The sequence below is a fragment of the Talpa europaea genome (assembly GCF_964194135.1).
Source record: "Talpa europaea genome assembly, chromosome: 10".
NCBI classification, from domain to species: Eukaryota; Metazoa; Chordata; class Mammalia; order Eulipotyphla; family Talpidae; genus Talpa; species Talpa europaea.
Window position 1 is genome coordinate 59,071,115 of NC_140077.1, and position 24,667 is coordinate 59,095,781.

A 24,667-nucleotide genomic window follows, 5' to 3' on the forward strand; every position below is an offset into this window, starting at 1 on the left:
TGATTAAATTACAAATGTAAATAGGCCCCTATCAGAGACAATTAGGAAGATCTTGAGTTTTTAACAAGAATACACAGGAAGGAGGACAAGAAAGAGACACAAAGAGCTGGCAATGGGGGCAGCAGTGAGGTTGTGACCATGAGTTTAAGGATTCCTATGTCCCCTGGAAGTCTTCCTGAGAGACACACAGAGAGTCTTATTGCAGATGTCTCTTCTCAGCTTCTCCTCTGCAGTGCCCAGATCTATTCATTCAAAGCACACTATCTGGAAAGGGAGCCGCGAGTTTGATGTGCTTGCTCTGCTTTCTCTGAAGCCTCCTTGGAAAGTACTCCTCAGCCTGAGCTCAGGCTGTTTGCCTTAAAAGGATAAAATATCTGTAGGAAAGAAAACTGGAGCTGGCTGCAGAGATATCACATACCAGAAGGAGAGGAGCTACAAGTCAGTTCTCTTCCAAGGGGGGCTCAGCATTGTTCTACCTTCCTATACTTCACATTTCATAGAAGCATCCGGGACCCAAAGAAACGGAGGGCTAATGAGGCAGCTGCCTCCAGTGAGAGTGGAAAACAAACTTGGGATGATAGCTGATTCTAATGTGTGTCATATTTGAACAGTGGCCAGAACTCACGGGTGGCAGGAAAGAGGAAACGTACTTACCCACTGAACAGAACAGCTGCCACCTTTTGTGTGTGCCAAGTCCATATGCAGGTAACCCCAGAGATCACAGTGCAACACATGGGTCCAGATGCTATGGAGACTGGGGAGCTGGAGCTGCCTGTCTCCTCTGCAAGCAGGGGATTTGGACTGGTGTAAAGGGACCAAGGAAAGTGCTTCCCCCAAGAATGAGAATTCAAGTAATGGGCTACCGAAGAGACTTTCAACCCAGGCTGCCTGCTTAACTTCTCTGCATTTCAAGTCCACCCCAGCCAGGACAATTAAATCAGAATCTCTGGAAGAGACACTGAAGAAAGATAATTTTTAAAATTCTCTATATGATGATGATATGCAGCCAGGGTTGAGAACCAATGGGTTAGTAAAGTATTGATACTTATTTGGAAGAATAAGTCACAAGACATTAAATAGTATATACCTTCAATTTGGTGCAAAAAAAGGAAATCCAAAAATATTGCTTTTGTGATCTCTGAAGGCTTAACGGTTTTAGCCAATGGAAACATACAACAATTTAAATGAGAAGTTTATCATGGTCCTTTTTTTAGAATTAAACACACACACAAACACATACATGCCTTGTTATCTTATGAATGTAGTTCCCAAGTTTTGCTTCACATGGACTTACCCAGGAAATCTTTCAAAAATACTGAAACCAAGGGGGCCTCCCTGGTGGCACAGCAGACCTCTCCTGTCTCATCCCCTACTCCCCTCAGCAGTGTACTTAGGCCAATCTGCCTGTTCTGTTCCCCACTCTGTCTCTGGTGAATCCTCTCACCCCCCACACCTCTGACCTGTACCCCAGTTCTTGTATGCACAAATAAATAAATCTTTAAAAAAAATATTGAAACCTGGCTTCCACCCACAGACATTCTGATTTTAATCACTTTGTGGTACAACCTAGGCTCCCGAGATGACTCTAACGTACAAAAAGTTTGGAAACCACTGTTGTATCTTAGTTTTTCCACTTCCCCCAAAGTACTTTTGCTTCCCATTTAAGTATTGTGAACAGATACTCCCCTGGGAAAAGCCTATATATTATTAATTATATGGGGGGGTTGTTTTTGTGTTGTCTTGTTTTTTGATGCAATGGCTTAACCCCTACATCCCTGAGGGGAGGAATAGAGCCATGTGGCTAAGGAAAACAGCTCTGGAGTTCACACTCAGACTCAGCCTTGTATTAAGTTGTGTTTTTGGGCAAGTCACTTCTCTGAGCTTCAGAGTCCTATACTGCAGAGATATGACAAGGGGATAATCTAAAATTTTCCTCCCAAGGTTGTTTGAGTATTAACAGTCAGAATCTATGAGAAATACAGAATGCAATGCCTGACACAAAGTAAATGCATAATAAATTTTTAGGCATTATGATCATGATGGGTGTTCTCATTCTGGTCCATGATTTCAGAAACAGCGATGCCCCGACTTGTGCTCCTCTTCCTGCCCCCTCTACTATGGACTGCACAAAGAGCTCACTAGGCTCTGACTAAGGGATAATAGAGGACATTCAAAACAAGCACTGTTTGAGAGGGAATGATCTCAATAATAATTTTCTGCTGAAATCCCAGTATAGTTCCCATGCCTAGAGGAGAGAGACTTCAAAATTATACTCAGAGAGACAAACTCCAATGTGGGTATCTCCTCTCTCGGGCTGTCTTCACCCACAAAATACCCTCCTGATTGCAAATACAGTTCTGGCCTCATTCCCTACTTAATCCCCCACAAAGTCCGTTACTCTTTTCTAACTACAAGCTTTAAGAATGCTCTTCTCCTTGTGCCCTTCCTGTCCCTCTGACACATCTCTTCTTCCCACTCTACTCTCCTGCTTTTTTCATATTAATAACTATAATTACAAAATCCATTCCGAAACAAGACACTTTCGAGAGTATACTATTAGTCCCACCTTTGGGGAAACATCTGTTTAGTGTAGCTGCAGTTTTTGTGCTCTTGTTTATATTTACTTGACAGTTTTGGAGGGAGAACATTCTTTTGCTCTCACAGACAAAATTACACTTAGAGAGTTGAAACAGGCTGCACATATTTGACTTCTCAGAAAATAAATTTTAAGGAGATGCCCAGGAATGCAGTCATTATAGAAGACGGTGAGGAAAAAGTGGAACTGGTGTCAGAAGGGTGGGCGCGAGGAAGCAGGAAGGGCTGTTAGGGAAGGGGTGGCAAACAGCACCAGCTCAACAATTCAGATTAGGATTCAAAGTGCCACAGATGTGATTGCATAATAAGCTGTTGAGCATCCTGGTAAGTGCTGCTTTTAGCATGTGCTTATTTATCATATTGTCTTGCATTTTCTACACTGGGAGGGTTCAAGTTAGAGGGTCTGGAGTGCTAGCAAGAGGCCCGGTTCCTGGGATGGGCAGCAGCACCTTTGGTAGAGATGGCAGAAAGAGCAGCAGGCTGGTGTTCCAATCTGGTTGCTAGGATACCATAGAGACCCTCCATTGCTAGGCAGACACACACACACACACACACAAAAAATGTGTCCATATGCCTTATAACCTGCAAACAGCAACAATAGAAACATCCTCTGTCTTCTTCTACCCTCTCCCGTTAGGAATCCAAATCCAACTCTTTAGTGAAATAACAACTGGTGGGAGTGTGGAAATGAGGCACAGAAGATCAAGGAAGCTGGTCGTTGATATTCTCAGGCAGTCTCTAGAACTACTCTGTTTAAAGGCTTGTCAGTATTTTTATTTTAAACCCCAATTTAGGGGTAAGCAGCTTGACTGTGCTTCAAAATACTCTAAAAGGGTTCTGGTAACCTGGACTTATACATTTTTATTAGGACTTCCACGACTTCAGTTTTATTGCATAGACCATAACATCAAATTAGCAATCAAACTTAAATTGGAAAGTCTATCAGAATAACATTAAGTTGGAACTTAACTCCTCCACAAAAACAAGAAAGATAAATATCAAAAACCAACTTCAGGTTCAATTCTCATCTCTGTCCCATTCTAAGTATGTGAGGAATCTGCAATGATAGTCTGTGGCATAAAATTAGATTATTTTCATTGAGAGCACTTTGGAGTGGGGAAAAAAAATTGGTTCCTTTGAAAATTTTAATCATCTGCTGCTTGGCTGAATTCAATGCACTTACCTAGTTATGGTTATTATCAGGGTAAGATCAGGTTATCATGCTGGTGGAGGTGAAGGATTAGACCACCAGAGATTCAGAACTTTACCAATGGGTTAGTACTCAGGATAAAACACTCACACACATAGACACATAATTCTGAATTCTAAAGCCAAGCAGAAATACCCTCATGCCCTCTCAACAATTTTATAGTATAAAATTGATTTTCATTCTCTGCCCTAAATATGCTTTTCCTCCAGTCTGACCACAGTATTCTGTTACAGCCACCAGTTACTGTCATTCCCTAGATGTACCCTCTGCTTTCCTTTCCTGTCTTGTCCCTTTGCTGATGGTCCTCCTTATTCCCATCCCACATCCCCTCATCCCATCCACCACTCACCTAAAGCATAGCTATCTTTCAAACCTTTAAATGTCTCCACTTCCACAGGGGTTTTTGATATCATAATACCAAATGGGCTGTACTCCATGTTGCAAACTGTCTCAGGAACCTCCTCTGTGACCTACCTTACTTTACTTTCTAGAACATCTACTTATGCAATATTGTTAATCCCCTGCCTGTTAACTCCTTGATGGCGAGACTTAATTATCTCTGACTTCTAATGCCTAAGATAGCTAGCATATGGCAGGCATCCAATAAAAGTACTGAACTAAGCTGTAGGGCACATTTTTAATTTAACAGTTGCTTTTGAAGAAATCTATGTTTGATATTATTCCATCATGATAGTAGTAGAATTTTAGAATTCCCTCAACATCCTAAAGAAGTTAACATACAATCTTTAGGAGATTCCATTTCTCTCAAGGTATACTAGCATAATGCTTTGAAAGATCATATGAGATCTTTTCAAAATTAATGCCTCCATAAAAATTAGAAAATATATTCCTTTTCATCCTCAGCTCTTCCAAAAAACTTCATAGTCAAAAAGTGAAACAGAACAAGTCATCACATTCTCTGAAAACCTCTGAGGAGAAATGCAGTAACTTAACAGTCCACAGAAGTGCTAACAACTTTTGATAAGAAATGGTGTCTACACAGCCCAACTAAAATGACTTAGAACACTGTGGCAGGAAAATTGAGAATATTTACAAAAGGAAAAAGGTTCAGTTCAAAATAACAGAGACAGAATGCTCTGACATATTACAGAGTCAATTTTCAGATATGAAATATTATGAAATGAAGTTACTTTTAAAGTCCATTAGGACCATTCTATATACATAACCAACAGGTTTCTTATCTCATATAATGGGTATTTTATACATATTTTCATTTTTTTAAATTTTATTTGCTCAATTTACTTCAAAACCTATAATTGACATTCTCAAGTAGGTATTTGTTGGCAACATAATTTAGATTCCAGTTTGCTACATCAGTTCTTTGCTTCACGGTGATACAGAAAGGGGGCTGAAGGGAAATGTCTATACATGTGTGAAAGAGACAAACACAAATACTTCCCCACATCAGCGATGCTGCAAAAGGACCCTCGCTCTATGCTGTAATCTGATAGAACCTTCCTTATAATTCTCAGGCTAAAAGGAACATTCTAAACCAAAATATTAAGATGATTTAAATGAATAAGTTAATTTACATTTTGCACTATTTTAAACAATCAAAATCCCTAAAATTCAAACTTTTTAAAAAACTGTAGTCCTCAGAATCAACCTCAGTAAGAAAAAGTAGACATACATTTTGCATATATCAGACAATTGAGCAGAACATTAACTGGAAAGTTACCTACATCTAATGGAAAGAGAATAGAAAATATGAATGTAACTGAGGTTAATTTAGACTATTTAGATGTTTTCTATTCAATCTGAATTTATAACAATCTGTAAGCTTAAGAAAGTTTACAGTTGCACTGAAAATGAAATATAAAGACATAAACACTTGTTGCCAGTAGGTCTGTGTGATCAAATTGTTTATAGGGAAATTAATTGAAATTCAAAAAAAAAAAGTCTTCTTTGGTTTGGCAAATTTTCCTGATTCTTTATGGAGCTATCTTGCGCAATCATTTAAATGGCATGAGGGAAAATCACTTTGCATACAATATACTTCTCTCTTTCTTAGGAAAGGTACAATCAACCACTTAAGCCAATTTTATTCTAGTTTTCTTTATGTAAGTGTGAAAAAAGAACAGATGTTTTTCCAAAATTATTTAAGCTTGGAAGACATCCTATAATTTTCTTCAATATAATCCTTCAGAATCACCAAAACCATGATGGTGATATCTTAATAGCTAACTTCTTTAAAGCACAAGTTATTAAATAAATATCAGAACACACAGCATTGTTTAATAAAATGTTTATTATGACAGAATGTTGTGAATTATGTCCCACACTAATTTCTTTTTCTATCACGGACTTTTAAAAAATCAAGTTATTCTACATGTCAACTACTAAGAGCCTTCTAAAACTTACCACATTCTACAGTTCATTCCCTACTACCTTGATTCCTTTAGATCTTCTCTGATAGAATGTTTAGCTGGAGTTATCAGCTGGCATGATCATGCTTCATTATAAAACCTATTAAAATGCTCTTTTTATAAGAGCATAGTTTGCTCTGTGTTATTCCAAATCCTGAAGATACTAAAATGAGATCCTAAAAATGCTTAAAGATGCAGAGAGCTGTCTTTGAGTTATTTTTTCATTATGCAAAACTTGGCCCAGGAGAGATGGCCATGTATCTCGTTAGCTAAAACAGGCAAGCATGTCAAGACTGCAAATTAATTTACCAGACAATCTTGAAGTGGATTCAGATCACTTGAGTTTCCTAAGCAGATCTAAATCTACTGAACTATAGGGACAACTCAGTGAGGTCAGAATCTCAGAAATGTTTACCATATTATCTCTCCCCCATGCTCTCACAGAAATACAAACGCCTTTTTAAGATAAACCTGTATGAGGAACAACAAATACTCTACGAGAACCAACAAGTATACGCACAACTCAAAGTTTTCAAGTATAATTAGTATACACTCAGGAGCTCATGGAAATCAAAGACATACAAAAGGAGCATTTATTCAAGATTCCAAGGAATGTTGTATTATTATATAATATCTAGACAATGTAATGTGGTTAGGAATAGAGTAGAAAAATCCCTTATTTTATCAATTATATCACTACATGTTAATTAAAAGCATCTTTCATTTGGGTGCTCTACTTCATTCTATATTAAGCTCATGTTTCTGCCACTATACTATCTGAGTAAATGGTGTGTAACAAGCACACCAATTTAGGACTCTGAGTTGAGTGGTGTATAACAAGTTTCATTCAATTTTCCCACCCAAGTTATGAAGCCCACTGACATCAGAACTATACAGTTCTCTCAAATGCTAGAACAATACCAGAGTCCTTGCATCAGAAGCCAGGAGTAAGGCAAACAATGTGTCTACATTGTCAATAAAGGTAAGTTTACTTGTCTATATTTGACCCTGGAGGTACACTATTAGTAACATTATGCAAGTTTCTTAAGGTAAAATAGCAATATTGTCCCTCAGATGTTATAAAAAATATTTTTTTTTAAAATAAATCAAGAGACCAGGCTTCCATTTGTGGATTGTAAATGTCATCCAATTCGGGAAATAAAAATCTTCCCTTTTACATGCGTATTTGCTTATTTTTTGACACTTTGATGATGACAGAACATCAGGTTTGAAGGGTACCAGCGTGAATCGCCAGCATGTAGAGCAATCCGGGAGAGCCACAAAAGCATTAGAAAGTAAGGGTGATAACAGACGCATTTCATTTTAAGTCTGATGAGCCCGCATTTAGGATTTTCCAGCTGGGCAGGTTTACCAAGGCATTAGGGAAATGAGGCTTTTTATTGCTCTTACATGCACACACACACACACACACATAAACACACACACACCTGGGGAGCGTTCAAACTCTATGCACAGTAGGTGGCACATATGAATGTATATGGATCGCTACATTTTTTTAAAAAAAATAGCATTACATCTGACAAAGACACGAGGCGACATAGGTGCAGCGAGTCTGGCTCTCAGAAACGTGCACAGCCCCACAAGAAGTGCCCATTAAAATGAAACATTTCTGAGGATGAAGACAGACATGGCAAGCGGGAGGGGCGGGGGCCGACAGACAATACAGAGACCCGCAGCTCCCCACCGACAGGGTACTACATGGACCGGGCGCGTAACCCTGCTTACTGTGGGCTCTTGGGGTAGAAGGGCAGGGTCACATGGCTGAGATCTTGGATGTCGAAGGCGGTGGGCTCAGCGGAGATCGCCTGTCGCTTGGTTCGCGGCTCGCCCTGCAAGGTGCTCGCGCTCTGCTTCTGCGCCTGCTGGGTGGCCGGTCGGATCACCGAGCGGTACTTGTCCAGCTCGTTCTGCAGCTTCTGGATCAGTTCGTCCTTCTGATCCAACTCCAGCTCCAGCTCGTCAATGAGAGCATCCCGCTGCCTCAGCTCCTCGATCTTCTCCTGGAGCGCATACTGTAAATCCCGCAGGGTGCCCATGCTCCTCCGGGCTGCCGGGGGCTCCTTCCTGCTGCTGCTCCGCGTCTTGGGGCTTCCTCCCCTCTCCGATCAACTTTCCCCAAAGTCGCCGCTGCCTCCCGAGTGCAAAAGCTTCCTACTTGAGACCAAAGCCAGCCCTGGCTTCTGAGCATGCCCAGTCCGCCGGCTCCAGCCACCGAGAGTTTCAGTGCAGATTCCACTTCTCGGGGCTGAGAGGCTGAGCGCGGGGATGAGCAAAACAGCAGGTCCAAGCTCTGACTGAACCTTTCTGAAACGCGGTGGGCACCGCAGGCTGGGAAGAAGAGCCGCGAGGCGGTGTGACTGGGGAGTGGGACAAGGCGACCCGGACCGGGGCTCGGAGGCGGCGGCTGGGGTGCGGGTCACTCGCGCTGGGCACCAGAGGAAGCCGGCGGGTGTGGAGGGAGCCTGATAAACCTCTGGGGCGCGCGGGGGATCTGCAGGCGCAGCGAGGCGGGAGCACTACTTTGGGGGTGGGAAGGTGGGAGGGAGAGGACAGGGAGGACCCGCGCAAACTGGGGAGGCGTAAGCCGGTTCCAGAGCTCAGCCTCCTTCAGGAGGATGAGCTACAATCCTGGCAACCGAGTTGAGCAAAGCGGACTCTGCTTTCTAAAGGCTCTGAGTTCTGGAGGAATTCTGACCACCAGTCTCATCAAGAAAGGCTCCTGAATCTTATGGCCGAGTTCTCCCTTCTCCCACGCCACCTTTCCCACAGGGAGCACCTCACACAGGTGGCTTTCGCTGGAAAAAAAAACTTGCCCTTCAGCAGATGAGAGCCAGTCGGTACCTAAGCAGGATTCCCCTTCCATGCAGGTGCCTTTGGAGGAAGGGGCTTTCCCCTTAGGCACTGCCTTCTCCTAATTACTCCTCTGATTAATGAGCTCTTTTAAGGGCAAAGGCCAAAATGATTTTGGCCAAGAGGACTGCTTTAGAGTCTCCATTATCCTTTGCACTTGAACTAGCGTCTGCGGGAATAGTTACCAGAAGGGCCTTGTTCATCATTGCTGATTGGGTGGGAGTGGGGATCAGGAAGGGAGGGGGATTCATTACTGAGCACCACAGAGTTCAATTTGAAATTGAACCATACCTTTAAAATATTAAAGCCGAAGCTGTTAGGACTGCATATTTCCACTTGAGTGGCAGAAGAAATCCTGGCATAAATCAACTAGGGAACCTAGTTGAGCTGTATTAAATTGTTTATTATACTATCCCACATTTACCCACTCCCATCCTGCCCACTCATTATTTCCTAAAATGACAACAATTAGGTAGCATTTTTTTCTATTCAAGAGTAATTCTCCCATCATCAGAACACAGTTTTAGAATTCCCAAATATTTGCTTGATACTGATCTAAAGTCCTAATATTTTATCCACATCTTCACCAACCCATCCAATCTTATAGCATCTTAATTAGCAAACTTTTAATACTATTCTTGGGAACCCTCTTATTATCCTCAATGTTCTATTTGGCCATTCCTTAGTTTTAAAACAAAATAAATTAAAATTGTATTGCAATTCAGGACTATTCACTATATAAACTTCCAAGGACACCCATATATCAATCTCAAAAAGACTTGCCCACTTTTACTTTTAATACATGTTTTCCATATCAGATAAGAGTGAGTGAGTGAGAGTATGTGTGTGAGAGTGTAGAAAGAGACAGAGACAGAGAGACAGAGAGAGAGAATAGAAATGAGGTAGCCAAAGACATGTTAAACTGATTCCAAGTGTTATTGGAAGTGTAAATGACAAAGGATACACACTCTTAAACATTCTGCCACATAGATTATCTAATTCTTTAGTATAGATATCATAAGACAATTTATTCCAACACAAATATTTTGGGAAGTGAATTTACTTCAGAATGCAATATACAGTGGATAATTTCCAAAATATTTTCATTTATAATAAATGACAGCAATAAATAATAGTTCTGAATTTTGTTGTCATAATTAAAATAAACCAAGTGGAAGTACTGTGGCTTCTTATAACTGATTATTCTAAAAGGGTTTCCATGACATTTCCCTTCTCCCAGGCAAAAGGCCAGATTCTTATCCTACTTAACCTATGGGAATTCTTTAATTCCATGGGAAAATGTTGAAAACTAAATTACTTTTTTCCTATACATCTATTGTTAAGGGTCCATGAAGACAAGAGTTTGTGTTTAAAAATATATCAAGAGCAATGAATAGGGGACATCACTAGGCAAATTTTATGCAGGGCTGTGTTTTTAAGGCTCATTTGAGGTTTGAATGGGGTTACTTAATGTTTCTGAGCAGCACAATGTAGAAAAGATTTTTCCTCATTTGTAGAAAGCCTGTCCACATACACAAAGGAAAATAGAAACTAAACATTTCCCCCAAAAGTAGCACTGCAACCAAAACTATACAGGTATTTTGAACAAAATGAGCTTTTTTATTCTCTATTTTGTAAATATTTTTCAGTATTTATCATATCTACATGCAATTATGGCACATAGTCACATTACATTTTCATTTTAAATCAAATTCCTGTGCTACAAAATTTATTTCATAATGAATTCAGCATGTAAAGTCAAAAAAGCTGTTGTAACAAATGCAAATGAAACAAACTGCTGAGATGATTGTGACTATTACAATCATTTTACACTAAAAAAGGTGATCAAAATATGAAAATATATGTTTGGTTATATTAACCTATATTTTGAAAAAAATTAATTTTTCCTTAAACCTTTTGATTCTACATGCAAATCTAGAGAATTCTAAGCTTTTCCATCTAATCTCAAAAAGTCAAGTAAATACTTGAATTAGATCTTCCACAATGGTTCTGACCAGTTGTTTAGGTCTACAGTGACCATGTTTTCCATCTCAACCTTTTCAGTGATTCTAATTTTTTCTTACTTATGTTTTGAACTCACTTGGTAATTACTGGAAATAAATTTATGTGAATAATCAAGATCCTGCAATTATATTTCCACAGATAAATTTTATCATAAATTTTTTACTGTATGTCTCACAGTAAACTTAATTGGCTAAATTACTATATCAAAGATCAGACACAAATCTAGTTTCTGTTCATTAGAAAGTGGTTCCTTAAGTCTAATGGAGTTGATTATAACAGCATAACACCAGTTCTCCTCCACTGCATATCTGGATGAGGTCTTAATGTTAGACACTAACAACTAGAACAATGAAATTTTAATTTTACTCGTGAATTCCATAGTCAATTCATAAACTGCTTCCAGTGATCTTATCATTGTTATAGAAGCAAAATTCTATAGTAGCCAAACCAACCTAGCATATTGATGCACCCAACCTAACCCCCAAAATTGAGAATAAATATGTGTTCCTTAATGAAATCTCAGAATCACTTGATGAGACATTCAAAAATGTAGTTTTTTCATACTATGCTATTTTTTTTAAAGATTTATTTATTTATTTATTTATACAAGCACTGGGTATAGTCAGAAGTGCGGGAGGGCAAGAGAATTCACCAGAGCCAGAGCAGGCAGCAGAACAGGCAGACAGACGGAGGACACTGCTGAGGGGAGCAGCGCGTGGCAGGAGAGGTCTGTGCATCATGTGGACCCCCGCTGGTGGCTGCGGGCAGCCTCACAGCCCAGCACTCAACCACCGCCCCGCCACCAGCAAGGCCTCTGCTATATCTTTTTTTAAAAAAAGTCTTTATACTGTATCCTCCTTCACTAAAAACATAATTAGCCTCAAATGAACTGTGATAATTTGGTCATCCTACTGTCTTGAGGATGCAGTATATCCTGGAAGAGTGCTAAATTTGAAATTTTCTATTGCCATTGTGTGTGTGTGTTGTGTATAGCTATATAGACATAAAGTACTCATAATTAAGATCACAATAAAAATAACTAACTTCCTTGAACTCTCAGTGTAGAACAGGCACTTTTCACTTTTACCCTTAGAAGTTAGATGTTGTTATTATTATCTCCATTTATATATTTAAAAATGGAGAAACAGAATCCCCACCTAATGAATGGCAAAGCCTAGATTCAAATCCAGACCAATCAATTGATGCTCAATCCCTTATCTCCGACCCCTGGCCCTCACTGCCTTCTGCAGGCCTTCCATGTATTGCTGTTGACATGGCTCTAGATCAAGAGAGATAATAGTAACCTTAATATTAAGTAGCCTGACTGGTTCGGAGAAGTTGTAGGAGGAGAAAATTGAAAAATCCAGAAAGGGTAGGAGCAAGATTATTTAAAAGTTTCTTTTCCCAAAACTCTCTTCATTTAGGCACTATTTCATTCTGGTTTAGGGTAACCAATTTGTACCTATTAGGCTTGGGTTATTCTGGTTTTAATACTGAAAGTGCTTGAGACTGTCCTGGCATTAAAACTGAAGTCGTAGGTACCCATTGGTGATGGGCCAACCAAGATGGATGGTTACCATATTGAGATCAGGACTGCTGAACCACTTTATTTTTTATTTTCACTATTTGCTTCAAAAGTTATTGATAGAGGGCCTCCGAGGTGGCACAAGGGGTTAAGCACTGCAATATGAAGCAATCCACAGCCTTTGCAGCATGAGCTCAATCCCCAGCAGAACAGGGAGAAACCTACATGACAAAGCAGAACTCTCTTGTCTCGCCCACTGCTCCTCTCAGCAGTGTATTTCAGTCAGTCTGCCTGTTCTGTTCCCCACTCTGTCTCTGATGGATCCTCTCACCCCCCCCCCCCCCCGCATCTCTGGCCTGTATCCAAGCTCTTGTATGCATAAATAAATAAATCTTAAAAAAAAAGATATTGATAGAAAAGTAAAATGTAGGAAGATCTGTAACCATAATACCTGTTGGGGGGGCATATTACAAACCCATTTGCACATTTGTTTGTATGAATATATTTTAGGGAAGCAATCATCCTATTTCAATTCATAATAATATACCACAAGAATTGTGCTTGGACTGTAAACAGGAATGAGTCAGACAAGAGAATTTTAATTATACTTTGTTAAGTTAGATAAGGATTCAAAGCTCTCCTTTTGGTTTATTGTTTATATAGAAATATGGAATTTAGACAGATTGGTTTCCTATAGATTAAGCACAGCAATTCAAACACCTAGTATTTGATTATTCTCGTAGAATTAGAATATTCTTATGACTGTATTTGGGAAATCATTTTGACCCTGTATATTTTGATGTATATTTTGATTTACATAAAAATTCTAGTGGTTGGGCTGTTTTGAAGTCATACTAGTATGAATGATAATTTCTACATGTAAAGGGGGGAAAAAGGCATTAACCATTAATGATGAAAAACTTACTGCAGAGACTTGGAAAGTAATAGTGCTTTGTACCGTAATTGCTAATGTACTTAGAGTTTAATGCCAAATTAGTGTCATGCCGAATATTAGTTGAAATGAATTCTGATATTCCACAGCTTAAAATGATGATGGTAAGTTATTATTGGGCCTCAGTCTAAACTAGTGCTCATGAAAACCCATGCACTTTCTAAAAAAAAAAAAGAACATTTCTTTCTATTCTTTAATAAATTCTCATTTCTTGAGACCAGAAGAAATAAGACTTTAAAAAGAAAAATATTAGGCTTTCTGTATTTTGTCACAAATGGAAAATTTTAAAATGCATGAAATGAACTTTAAATGTAAAAGATTACTGCATTTTGAGTCCAGTAACTATATAAAATGAGTATTCAACATCACTATATCTCTGATTAATAAATTACACTCAGTTCCATTTCAGTGATTCTTCAAGTATATTAAATGCTCATGATTTATTAAGTTAATGAATCAATATATTCTACAAACGCACCTTCCCCCAGCACCTCAATTGTTTGCAACAAAATATTCAAAAATAATTGCAAGATCATTTTGCATTTGAAAAAGCTTACTTCACATCATGTGGCTTATAAGAGAACATCTTTGGAATCAATGATTTGTTATTGCTTTTATTGTAAATAGCATTTAACAGCTGATATAATTTGGCTATTTTCCTCCTACATATTTTGTAATCAAAATTTAAGGTAAAAAAACAAAGCTTACTAGTGAGCTTACTAAAATTAAGGTGGAAAATTACTGAAGATACAAGAAACACAATAAAGAGAAGTTTGAGTGAAACGTGTTACTAACAGTAAATAAAATGAATGAATTAGGCAAGAGAAAGATAGTATGAGATTTGTTTAATACTGTGAGAAAAGAGATTTGGAGGAGAGGGAAAAGCACAGGTAAACAGGCTATGGGAAATACTTAGAATTCTTCACAATTATTAACGTAATGGACAATTAAGTTTATGGACTTAATGGACTTTAGCTTAAAGATACTCTTGATATTATGACTTTTATACAATCACTATGGGATAGAAACCCAGAAATCCATCTTTAATAATAGACAAAGCAGAGGTCTGATGAAACAAGCTACTATCAATGCAAAGCCAAAATGAAGTGCTGATGTTTATGAAAGCATTACCCTTGGAACAAGGATGGAGCCTAGTTTAGGGTCCATGAGATGAATGTATGTACCATGTATTTATAACCAACTGTAAATTTATCAGTTCTCTTGCCCAGTGTACATTTGTAGAATGTCTTCCTGATCTAGACTGGGTTTTTTTAATTCATTTTCCAAAGCATGGGCATGTAACCTGGTAGTAAGAATACATTAAATGTTAGTGATTCAGACTTAAACTCAAAAGACTTATGTCCAAAGACCTAACAATAAGTAAGTAAATAAATAAGTTAACAAAACACATAATAAGTTAACAAAAACAGTCATATGTAAAGTGCCATATGATTTCAATGCCCCATATCAATAAACAGAAAGTATGGACTTTTATACCTTTTAGAAGTTTTCATACAGAATATTCAGTGTCCATCTTGAGTATCTGTACTTTTATTTAAATAATAATTGAGAGTTGTTATGGAAAATCCATCTAGCTTTCTAATGATTGCTTATTTTCACTTTGCAGTTTCCACTGGTCAGACTTTCTAACAATGCACTGCACATAACACTCTCTCAACTGTCACAGAACTGAAACTTACATAACACCATTTCCTATGCACTCCACTATATAACTTACTTCCATTATGCCACTCTCAGGGACACTCACAAAATACAGAGAATTAAGAGGTTTAATAACAGTTGTCATGGCTTTACACCCTGCCTTTCCCTATCTCCTGCAAGAGAGGTGTTTTTATTCTATACACCTATGGGTATTACAAAATTTAGAACTGTAACGGACCGTAGAAATGATAAAGTTCAACTTTCCAATTTTAAATATATAAGGACATTTAGAATTCAAGGAAGTTAAATGACTTACCTGAAGCGAAGGCAAGTTCAGAACCCAAGTCTCAGGATAGTATTCTTAAAGTTCTACTATTTTTTCCCTTGGCATATTATTGTTATTGCACGTAGAAGCCTGATTTGTTTTATATGGAAACTCTACTTCATCTCTCTTAGTAATAGTTGTTAAAGTTCATTCAGAGCACTTTAATTTGTTGCTAAGGATAAATTATATTAGAAGGCCTCTGAGATGTCTAATTAATTCTATATGCCTCTTCTTATACTCAAAGCACATGGAACTTTTGTGCTACCAAGTGGATCATATGAAGATAAGGAATCATTTGTGTGTTTGTGTTCCCTGCTTGTGTCTGCTTGCTTGCATATGTCCCAAAAGTATGCATACACTGTAAGTATGAGATCTTAACCACACTATCCTAATCAACTCTCACTTATGTGAAAGTAAAGTTGGCACATGAAGGGGATGCATCCCAAATATTTTGCTCTCCAACGTATTTCATAAGATCTAAGAAAATAGAGTAAATAATTTTTTTTCTCTTTTTAGACACAGCAGCTCAAGTCTCCACAAATCAGAGATTTTTAAAGGTCCTTGAAATACGAAAAACAATCATTAACAAGAAAGAGAAAATTTGCCTCCGACTTATATAAATTGAAAGAAACACCTAATCCTCACAAAGAACTCTTGGAATTCAAATTCACAAAGAACTCTTGGAATTCAAATGGTAACATTGCTTGAGTTCCTGAACTCAAGTATTGATTTAGACATTTGATGTTTTTAAGTTATAATAACTTTTAAGAACTTGTCAAAAGATTACTTTAGTCATACATTATTATTTAATGGCAAACTCTACAAAATTACTGCAAGAGACAGAAAAAACTATTTCAAAATGTGCTGAAAAACTTTGCTTTTAAAAATTGTATTAAATTAATATTTTCTAAAAAATAATTGTGTATTTTGTCATTCTAAGTATATATTCTTTTAATTACTAATCTATCTATAAACTAGATTATTAATACATTGCATAATATTCGATTCTGGAATTCAGGATATTCAGTTGTGAGAAATTGGAATAATGGGTGAAAAAAAATCAACTAAATAATAACAATAATAATAAAGCACTAGTACCAAGTAGTACAATAGCTAAATGCAGAAGTTAAAGACAACTTTAAAGAACAACTTTGCCAACAACTTTAATTGAGATCTCTGTCACCCATCAAATTATATATTACAACACACTTGTTCTGCAAAGTATAAACTAAAGAACACTAGCTCCTTAAAGTGGTGATAAGTGAAACAAAAAGGGTGCCATGGTCCAACATATTTGAAAGACATTGAGAAAAGTTCAATAAACAGATTTCTTTCTATACTGTCTCTCAGAATTTTCAATTTTTAAATATATATTACAAATCTCCAAAATAATTACATAGCAAATATAGACAATTAATTCAAACAGCTAGAGTTTCTTTCAGCTAATAATTTTAAGTATTGAACCTGCACATATATAATGTTAAATTGTTTGAAAATAAATTAGACAATTCATTAAAAACTATAAACATCTTCCTCATTTGTGAAATTCTTAATTAGTAATTACATATACAACATATCATATGGTTCTGGGAGTACAAAATTATGTAAACCACTAGTATCTCCCCTTTAAAACCACATTTTACCCAGTCTGTGACCACAACCAATGACATGAAAGAAATCCATGAACATATGACAAATTTGGTGCTTACAGGAAGAGCTAACATTGACATTTTACCCATAATCACATTTCCTCTCTTTAAAATTAGACTTGGTCACAGCATTTTTGCTCAGGTTGGGAAAATATTCAAAGGAAAATTACAATGGGACTGAAATCAGGAGACCAATTGACTAATTAATTACATAAGTGTTATACTGACCTTTTAGTTCTTATAACTCTCCAAGCACTAAGCAATTTCACTTTAACATTTCAGAGCTTTTCCACTGCTGATTCTTTTTCTGCCTGGGAAAACCTTCTCCTAACCCATTTCACTTTTCTCAAATCCCAGCCCTATCACTTTCCCATCACCATCTTTCATCTTTTGAGTCATAAATTCAATGAACTCCTCCTTCAAATACTACTTTCTCTGATAATCATTCTTAATTATTTTCATGATACTTTTATATTATAGCACTTATCGTGATTTATAATGATATATTATTTGCAAAGATGTTTGCTAACTATATGTATGACCCATTAGATTGTAAACCTGAAGAAAGCAAGAAATTGTGTCCATTTTGTCTTCCAAAACCTAAAAGAAGCAGCAACTCCCCATATAGTTAATAATTGCATTGAGTGAATGAATTTCAGACTAAATAAATGGATACAAATATATATTTAGTGTCTATAACATATCTACATCAATAAACAGAATGTGTCCCTTTCTCCCTCTTATCCAGTGAGAGAATCAACCAACAAGGGGAACTAAATACCCTCTAAGATGATAAGGAGATGAACTTCTGAGCTGTGCCCCTCACTGGGGTGTAGTTCACAAGTACATGCACCTTAAGCTTCAGAAACTTCAATACAACCACCTTTGAGGGATAGTTACCCTATATCCCAACTCAGTCAGGAAGTATGTAACTTACAAGTTTGTCTGGATTTTAAATAGCACTGGTTTTCTATGTTCTTTCTAGAAATGTTTATAATATCCTTTGCCATTGGACAGGTAGTTGAAATGTGAGTCTAATCACTTAAAATAATCACCTTAGGTAAAATCTTTGAAACTAAAAGATTTTGATAAAAATTAACCTGGAATATATATGTATATGAATGCATGTTTTATACATTTATGTCTATATGCATATGATTATATATAATTCTATATTTACTATCAATATTGTTCAATATAAAAATATAGCTTAGAAGTGTATACAGGTGGGGCCTCCCTGGTGGCGCAAGGGGTTAAGCACCGCACTATGAAGCAATGCCCAGACTCTGCAGCACGAGTTCTATCCCCGGCCGGCCAGGGGGCAACCCACATGGCGCAGCAGACCTCTCCTGTCTCGCCCACTGCTCCCCTCAGCAGTTTACTCCGGTCCATCTGCCTGTCCTGTTTCACACTCTGTCTCTGGTGAATCCTGTCACACACACCCCGACCCCGCATCTCTGGTCTGTACCCAGCTCTTAAAAAAAAAAGTGTATACAGGTAATAAATTTCTCTATAACATGATAGCAAAAGGTGGCATGAAAAGTATGCTTTAGTGATTTTTCTGAAAATTGATGCTTTAACTCTCCTGCATTTTCACTTCTATATGCAGCAAATTAAATATGTGAGAGGATTAATTGAAAGAAATTTGCTTTTCTTCTGCAGAAAAAAAAAGACATTGCCCTTTTAATAACATATATGCCCACTTAAGACATACGATAATACGTCTCCTAGAACTGTTTCTTGATACCAAACCATATTTTTAAATGAAACATAGACTATCAACTCCTATCATGCACTTTTAAATTGCCATAATGCTAGAGTCTTTCTTATTTTTAGGCTTGTGATATATTGTCTTCAAGGTTCACTGCTCTTTTATGTAACACTGGCAACACCAGTAATTCTGTAGCAGTTTATTTTGTTTCTTCACAAGTTCTAGCTACTTCTTCAAAAGCTGACAGCTTTATTTGGAACTGGTCTTTTTTTTTTAATTAGTCCTTCTTAATACATCTTTTAAACAACTATATCTTATGTAATATTATTTTGAAAGCAGATGCTTCAGTTAAAGTATTTTTTTTAAGATTTATTTATTTATTTATTCAAGATTGATTGATTTTATACAAGCACTGGGTACAGTCAGAAGTGCGGGAGGGTGAGAGAATTCACCAGAGCCAGAGCGGGGAGCAGAGCAAGCAGAAGGACCAAAGAACACTGCTGACGGCACTGCAGAGGCTTCTGGCAGCTTCGCAACCCAGCGCTCAACCGCTGCGCCACCGGGGAGGCCCTCAGTTAAAGTATTTTTAAGTCTTACCGTGATTATTAAGTAATATTGCGTCCTATCTGATCTCATTTACAATAGCACTGAAAGTTCAGATTGACAAAGTTCAAAAAGCAAGTGTGCCTATAAAAATATTTTAATCCAATAACTTAATTCTTAAAGTAGATATACTTACACCTGTCTCCTCTCTGTTCTTTCTTTTGCTCTTTCTACAAAATATTAGAATAGAGTCCTCAAACAAAATCATTAACTTAGCACAATCAGCTGAGTATTGAAGTGCTAAGCTTTGGATATTAGCAATAATCTAAATGTTAAATAGCTTTTCAATTAAATAAAGAAAACAGGTGAATTTTTTATGCAAACAGGTAGTATTTCTAAAGTAGATGTTTTCAGTAATTTCAAAAAGTCAACATGAAGGCTTCCTAATTTCTTCCAATATACTTCATTTGAATATAGGTTTTGTGATAAAAGTACTTTTTGTCAAACTTACAAAACACCTAAGCTGAAACATTTCCCATGAAAAAAAGGAGGAGACCCCTATCAACAGAAAAGAGTCAAATTTGCAAATAAATATTCAAAGCTTTGTGCACATGTACACACAAATCACAAAGATTTATGATACTATTGTATAGTTCTGTTTCAGTTTCTAAAAGGAAATGGAAGTTAATGACTTGTAACTGCCTAAAACTTGTGTATCTTTAATAAAGCCTGAATAATAATACCTATTTGAATGTTAGAACTCTTGATATTGTATTGTCTCTCTGTAGGGGTTCTTATTTATAACATTTCTCTTTAGAAACTGTAGTTTCATTTTGCTGTTATGGATATATATATATATATATATATATATATATATATATATAATCCTTTAGAAACAGTATTTCCCAAAGGGAAAAAATGTATTTGCTTAATAGAAAATAAGCTCCATAAAAAATATCTTGTTGCAATATGTATACCTTTCTTTATGTAGAAAAAGAATCTTAATTTTATTCAGTTAAAAATAAATTTTAGAAAATAGTTTCTAATTTTGATCTTGTCACTTTTTAAAAGTACAAAGTGAAGCTAAGTATTTCAAGATTGTGAAATTTATACTTCTTTACATGGCTTATTTTAAGTAAACTTCCATAAATAGTATGCAGTTTTAACAAACAGTACATTCTTCACATTTTTATCTCAGTGATTAAATACTAATTTCTAGGGACTGAAATACAAAACTAAATACAATTGCACCCTCTACTGTTCAAATTTTCTATTCCATATTGTGCAAAACACCATGTGTTTAACACATTCATTTTAAAAGTAACAGGTAAATCACATCGCCTTCCTTTTGATGTTAACTAGCAATTCTCAAAAATTAAACTTCACTTGCTAGAATCCCTTTATTAATACAAATGGATAGTTATTGAGACTAAACTCATTTAGAAAATAACGACTCTTAGCAAGATGCTTGGAAAATGAAGTATTCATTAACTTACTAACAATGAATGGTAATGTTGATCACCTTTTTTAATATTAATCTAAACAAGGAAGAATATAAAGTCATTTGAGCCCAAAACCGCATATTCTTTTCTTTTTTTACCAAGAGAACACTGGTTTATATCACTGTGTTTTAGAAGTACAGGATCCTCCCACCCCTTACCAAAGCAAACCTACCATCAAATATTCTTATAATAGCATATAACATTTGCCAAATGTTTTTCCAGTTTGAAATTAAAATAAAAAATGGACATTCTAAATGACTAGTTTGGAGATTTTTCTATTATTGTAAAAATTTAAAATAGTACTATGAGTCAAAATTAATAGCTTATTTACCCTTTCCTTTTAAAACTGTGTTTCTTGTTTTAATTAGACATGAGTTGTTATTTGTTCAAAAGAAATTAACAATTTCTTATTTTGGTGCTGGAGGATTAGCTTGTTGATGATCAATACTCCCACCAAGAGTAATCTGAAAGTTAGGGTTCTTCAAAAAGATTGACAAAATACACAAAACTTTAGCCAGACTCACAAAGGAGAGAAAACACAAACAAAGCAGAAACAAAAGAGATGTTACAACAGATACCACATAAACACAAAGGATGTAATCAAGTATTTTGAACAACAAACTGGATAACCTAGAAGAAATGGACAAATTAGAGACATAAAACATGCAGGACTGAATTAGGAAAAAATAACAAATCTGAACCTACCCATCAATTATAAGGATATTGAAAGCAGTAATCAAAAATCTCCCCCAAAACAAAAATCTCAGTTCTGGACACCTTCATTATAAGTCTACCAAACTATTAAAGAAAAATTAATACCTGTTCTACCAAAACTCTTCCATGAAACTGAAAAGGAAGGAAAATTTCAAATCATGGTCTATGAAGTCACCATTATCCTAACTCTAAGTAAGACAAGAACATCACAAAACAACAACAAAAATACACACCAATATCTCTGGTGAACATGGGTGCAAAAATATCTGGCAAAATTGTGGCAAATAAAATCAGGCAATCCATATAGTAAATCTTACATCATGATGAAGTGGACTTTATTTCTGGGATACTATTGATGGTTCAACATTTGTACACAAATCAATAAACATTATGTAACACATCAACAAAAGGAAGGACAAAAATTTACCATCAAGTACACTGGCACAGAAAATCTGAGGGGCCTCCTGGTGCAGGGGTTCAAGTCTCAGAGTTACCAAGCTATTGCCGGCCACTGCCTGCATAAGTTCGATCCCAGTCAGGGAGCTAACTCACATGGCAGAGCAGACCTTTCCTGTCTTGCCCACCACTCCCCTTAACAGTATATTCCAGTAGATCTGCCTGTTCTGCTCCCCACTCTGTCTCTGGTGAATCCTCTTACCTCCTGCCCTCTGGCCTATACCCCAGTTCTTACATGCATAAATAAAAATAAATCTAAAAGAAAAAGCATCTGAAAGTTTCAACATCCTTTTATGATAAAAACCTTCAACAAGGTGAGTATAGAAGGAATGTGACTGAGCATAATAAGGACCATATATAATAAACCTATAATTGATGTCATACTCTAAAAAACTGAAAGCTTGTCCTCTAAGGTCAGGAACAAAACAGAGATGTCCATTCATAATACTATTATTTAATACAATGTTGGTAGTACTATCAAGAACAATCAGACAAGAAGAGAATATAAAAGTTATCCATTTGATACAAGTGAAACTATTACTGCTTGCAGATGACATGATAATATGCATAGAAAATCCAAAAGACTAGAGTAAATACATATTAGAAATTGTTAACAAACACCATAAAATACCTGATTACAGGGGCCTCCCTGGTCGTGCAAGGGGTTAAGACGCAGCATTATGAAGCTATCTGCAGCTACTGCAACACTCCCTGGCCAGGGAGGTGGCTCACATGGCACAGCAGACCTCTCCTGTCTCACCCATTGTCTCCCCTCAGCAGTGTATTCCAGTACATATGCCTGTTCTGCTCCCCACTCTGTCTCTGGTAGATCCTCTCACCCCCTGCATCACTGGCCTGCACCCCAGCTCTTATATTCATAAATAAAAATCTTTAAAAAAAACCTTACTACAAAATTAATATACAAAAATCTGTTGTATCTATATGAAAGTAATGAAGCAGCATAAAGAAAAATCATGAAAACATTCACATTTATAATCATGTCATAATGAATTGGAGTAAATTAAGAAAAAGAACTGTATACCAAAAAAAAAAAAGACATTACTGAAAGAAACAAAAGAAGACATAAAGAGCTGAGAGTGTATTTCATGCTCATGGATTGGAAGAATGAACATTTTTAAAAGGGCTGTACTCTCTAAAGCAACATACAGATTCAATGCAACCCTATCAAAATCCAAAAGCATTAATCACAGAAATAAAACAAAAAATTCATAAAATTTATTTAAACAAGAAAAGAGTCTAACTGGTAAAAACATTCCTGAGGGGAAAAAAAAGAACAAAAATGGTTGTACTACACTTTCTAGCTTCCAACTATACTATAAAGCAATAGTAATTTAAATAGCTCGGTATTGGAATAAAAGTAGACATATAGATCAATGGAATAGAATGAATAGGACAGAAATAAATCCACATACATATGGACAACTAATTTTCGACATAGAAGTCAGGGGCATGAAATGGCAGAAGGAAAGTCTTTTAAACAAATGGTATTGGGAAAACTGAATCACCAAATGCAAATAAACAACAACAACCAAAAAAACTAATTCAAAATGTATTAAAGGGTTGGACATTAAGACCTAGAATCTTAAAATCCATAGGAGAAAACATTGGCAAAACATTCTACATATACAGAGAAAACAAACAAACATATGAACTAAATGAAACAAACAGACAAAAAAAAATGTACTATAAGACTAGCTTAGTAATTACCAGAAAGGAAAGGGAAAGAAAGGAATAAACTGGGGGTAAGTAGAAGGTAGAATTGAACGTTTAGCAGTGAATATAATGTAGTACATAAATATGCTGATTTTCAACAATGACTATCCAAAACTTACTTAATGTTATAGTGAAACTTTAACAAAGATTACATACTTGTGTATATAAGATAAACTATTAGAATAAGTGAATTTAGAGGACCCTCCCTGGTGACCTAGGGGTTGAGTCTCAGCACCATCACTGCTACAGCCTGAGCTCTATCCCTGGCAAGGGAGCTAACCCACATGGCACAGCAGACCTCTACTTTCTCACCTGCTGCTCCCCTTAGCAGTGTATTTCAGTCAATCCACCTGTTCTGCTCCCCACTCTGTCTATGGTGAATCCTCTCATCTCCCCTGCACCTCTGAACTACACCCCAATATGCAAAAAAACTAAATAAATAAATTTAGAAAGGTCAGTTTATATATGAGTTTAATACTAAAATATATTTCTGTATCAAAAACAAGCAAATAATTTTTTCAAAATGATAGTATTTATAATACCTACACAAAATATATCTAGGAACAAATCTAATAGAACACTTAAAAGATCTCTATACACAAAACTTAAAAAAAATAAAGTAAATTAAAATAGATATAAATGCCATGTTCATAAATTAAACAATAATGTAAAAATAAATTCATCCTAAATTGATTCATAGATTTAATGCTACCCCAAACAAAATCTAGCCTTTTCTGGTGAAATTCCAAAATGTACAAAGAAATACATATGAACAAGAACAGCTAAGTGTATCTGGAAGAACTAAT

General features: G+C 36.4%; 1 protein-coding gene across 2 annotated transcripts in view; it reads right to left on the bottom strand.

The window, feature by feature from the left end:
* PRKG1 (protein kinase cGMP-dependent 1) overlaps positions 1-24,667 on the bottom strand; it is a gene marked incomplete at both ends in the record, with an annotated part of 1,336,641 nt that overhangs the window by 1,244,790 nt on the left and 67,184 nt on the right. Inside the window, one exon of one of the 2 annotated variants that reach the window (XM_084246047.1) lies at positions 7,939-8,454. The exons of the other annotated variant lie outside the window; for it this stretch is intronic. Coding sequence (XP_084102173.1) covers positions 7,939-8,249 — 311 coding nt within the window. Of the gene's footprint in view, positions 1-7,938; positions 8,455-24,667 lie in introns of those variants that run through there. 2 annotated transcript variants of the gene reach the window in all.